We start from the raw sequence: 2,689 nt of genomic DNA on the forward strand, positions 1-2,689 counted from the left end.
GGGGGGTATGGTCACTCCCCACCCTAGGGAGGGCAGTTAGTGAGGTCACTGAGAAATGGGCATCCCAATCCACGGAGGTAAAAACTCTATCAAGCACAGCAAAGACAGGATTATCCTGATTATTAGACCAAGTAAACCCCCTATTGGAGATAGAAATCTCCAAAAGCCCCCATCTGTTAATCCAGTCATTAAACATGAAAGCGGTGTGATGATTAACTAGCCCACTACTTTTCTCACTCTCATTCCTAACTAAGTTAAAGTCACCACTACTTTTCCCATGAAAATTAGAAGCTCTTAATTTCCTGGGAAAAAAAACAGCGTACGCACACGAGAGCCGATGGGCCGACCGCTAGGAGCGACGCGAACGGACGCGTACGATGAAGAGATTTGGAGCCAGTCTCCACCAAATCACCTGCCGGAAATGTTGGCAGGTCCAGAGAAAATTCCGTAGCAACCAGCAAGAGAACGTGGGCGACTGGTCAGCCACAGGCAGGTAAGCGGAGAGGAAAAGCCAAAAGAAAAATAAGTATCTCCACAAAAGCCCCGAGGCCACACCTTGCAATTCTGTGGTGTTCCTGAGTCCACAGCCATATCCTCCCACTCGTTTTCTGGTGTGTGTAAGGCTAGAGCAGGCAAGCGAGCGAGCGAGCGATAGAATCGAGAGAAGATGAAGATGGCTTGCCCTGCCCAATCCATGCTCTCTGCAAGCAGCTGCATGCTCCTCAGGAGCAGCAAGCCCCAGCAGGCCACGATTCCGCGAGGAGGCATCAACGGCGGCAACAGGTTCTTGACACTGTCCTGCAATGCTTCTTCGTCTCCTGACGACTCCGAGTGCAACGACGTGGAGTGCGCCCCGGAGAAGGAGGTACGGGACCTATCTAGCTAATCGTGTCTTCTTCTTGTTGTTGTTACTGCTGCTGCTATCTGAACTTGGATATGCCTGCGTAGGTCGGGAGCCTGAGCGTGGAGTGGCTGGCGGAGGAGAGGACCAAGGTCGTGGGGACCTTCCCTCCCAAGAAGAAAGGATGGACCGGCCTCGTCGAGAAGGACACCGCCGGCCAGACCAACATCTACTCCATCGAGGTACGCACTCCTACCAATTCTTTCTGAAGACTCTTCTTCTGGCCTTGTCTTCCATCTTCTCGGCATCTCAAGCTGACGGCGTATTCGCGCGCGCGCGCAGCCGGCGGTGTACGTGGCGGAGAGCGCCATCAGCTCCGGCACGGCGGGGACGTCGTCCGATGGGTCTGAGAACACCGCGGCGCTCACGGGCGGGCTGGCCCTCATCTTCATCGCCGGGGCGGCCTCCATCCTCATCCAGGTGAGCAAGAACCAGCCGCCGGTGCAGACCACGGAATACTCCGGCCCGCCTCTCAGCTACTACGTCGCCAAGTTCCAGCCGGCCGCCGCGGCATTCCCGGTCCAGTCGAGCCCCCCTGTCGTGGAAGCGGCCGCGCCCGAGGAGACGCCTTCTGATTCACCCACCTTAGAGGCGGAAACTTCGGCAACCGCGGAGCAGCCGTCGTCGTGAGCTGACTATACTCGGTGAGCGTGAGACGGAAATAATCAAAGCATAAATTTGATGTGGAAGACAGGCACGAGCTTGTGTGTTAGCAATTCGATACAACGCTAAAGTTTGAAGAGTTTGACAGGCCGTTCTTCACTCATGTGTTTAAGTCTACTCTTTATTTTGTATACGCGGTCTATGCCGGGTGGTTGGCTTTGGTGTGCGTAATTGCCAGTTACTTATCTTGCATACCAGTTGCAATCATGTTACAACATCTCCAGATGTCAAAATAAAATAAAATGTTACAACATCTCCACGGAAATATAATCCAGTCTTTTAGCAACCGGCAACGATTGCCTATATAGTACTCCCTCCATACCAAAATATAAGATGTTTTTGCAGTTTACACAGGTAGTATTCAGAAGGAATAATGATACAGGGATAACATTAGTCAGGCTCAGGTGGTGATTCGTTTTCAGTCTGAACGCCAATGAGAAGATGTTGTGGGCTCAAGCAAAAGAAAATCTTGCTTAATCAGACGAAGGACTCCAGGGCCTTAGGCTGGTCACAATGGGGAGGAACTTAAGAGTAACATCACACACTCCAATACAACTTTGCTTATGTGGCACATATTTAATGAAGAGAGAGGTGCTTGTGGTAACTAGCTAAGTTACCGGAACATCACACACTCCAAGAAACAATGAGTCTATAACCTAATAAATACATCGTTGCATGACACTACATAGATGTTCCTATCCACTATGAAGGTAGTAACATAGTCTAGGGAAATGTGTAAGTTACTAGCTTATGTTCTTACCCATTGTGACCAGCCTTACAGAGAAGAATGCTCAAACAACCGCCTATTTCGTCCCTTTCACAAGTTCCAACATGTATGTGCATATATATGGCGGTGGTGATGCGTTGGTCGTTCCACCAAGATGGAACAGAGGTGGCCGCATTACACTCTCCAAGAGAGAATTCATTTTTGGCCTTCCTTAAATTTTTGTTTCCTCTTTGGTTCTAGTAAAAAAATTCTTCCTGTTTTGCACTCAAACTTCATTTTGTTCCCTGTATGACATTTCTGTAAGTTTTGGCACTAGTCCGCATTAGAAGCAAGGTCAAGCACTCACACAACTCCGCCACCAGTAGCCACACCTCCAAGCTTGGCAAAGGGGCACTTGA

General features: G+C 50.0%; 1 protein-coding gene across 1 annotated transcript; it reads left to right on the forward strand.

Annotated features, from left to right (window-relative positions):
- The first annotated feature begins 549 nt into the window (after nt 1–549).
- On the forward strand, nt 550–1,823 carry LOC123136903 (protein MAINTENANCE OF PSII UNDER HIGH LIGHT 1). The gene is made up of 3 exons (XM_044556407.1): nt 550–865; nt 949–1,083; nt 1,184–1,823. Exons 1-3 carry the CDS (start codon nt 668–670, stop codon nt 1,529–1,531), a joined length of 681 nt encoding a protein of 226 aa, XP_044412342.1. The 5' UTR covers nt 550–667; the 3' UTR covers nt 1,532–1,823.
- Nucleotides 1,824–2,689: the final 866 nt, after the last annotated feature.

Source organism: Triticum aestivum, chromosome 1B, assembly GCF_018294505.1.
Source record: "Triticum aestivum cultivar Chinese Spring chromosome 1B, IWGSC CS RefSeq v2.1, whole genome shotgun sequence".
Taxonomy (NCBI): Eukaryota; Viridiplantae; Streptophyta; class Magnoliopsida; order Poales; family Poaceae; genus Triticum; species Triticum aestivum.

Coding starts and splice junctions, on each gene's coding strand:
- LOC123136903 (XM_044556407.1), top strand. CDS start 668: ATGAAGATGGCTTGCCCTGCCCAATCCATGCTCTCTGCAAGCAGCTGC. Junction 866..948: donor AGTGCGCCCCGGAGAAGGAG/GTACGGGACCTA, acceptor ATGCCTGCGTAG/GTCGGGAGCCTGAGCGTGGA. Junction 1,084..1,183: donor CCAACATCTACTCCATCGAG/GTACGCACTCCT, acceptor GCGCGCGCGCAG/CCGGCGGTGTACGTGGCGGA.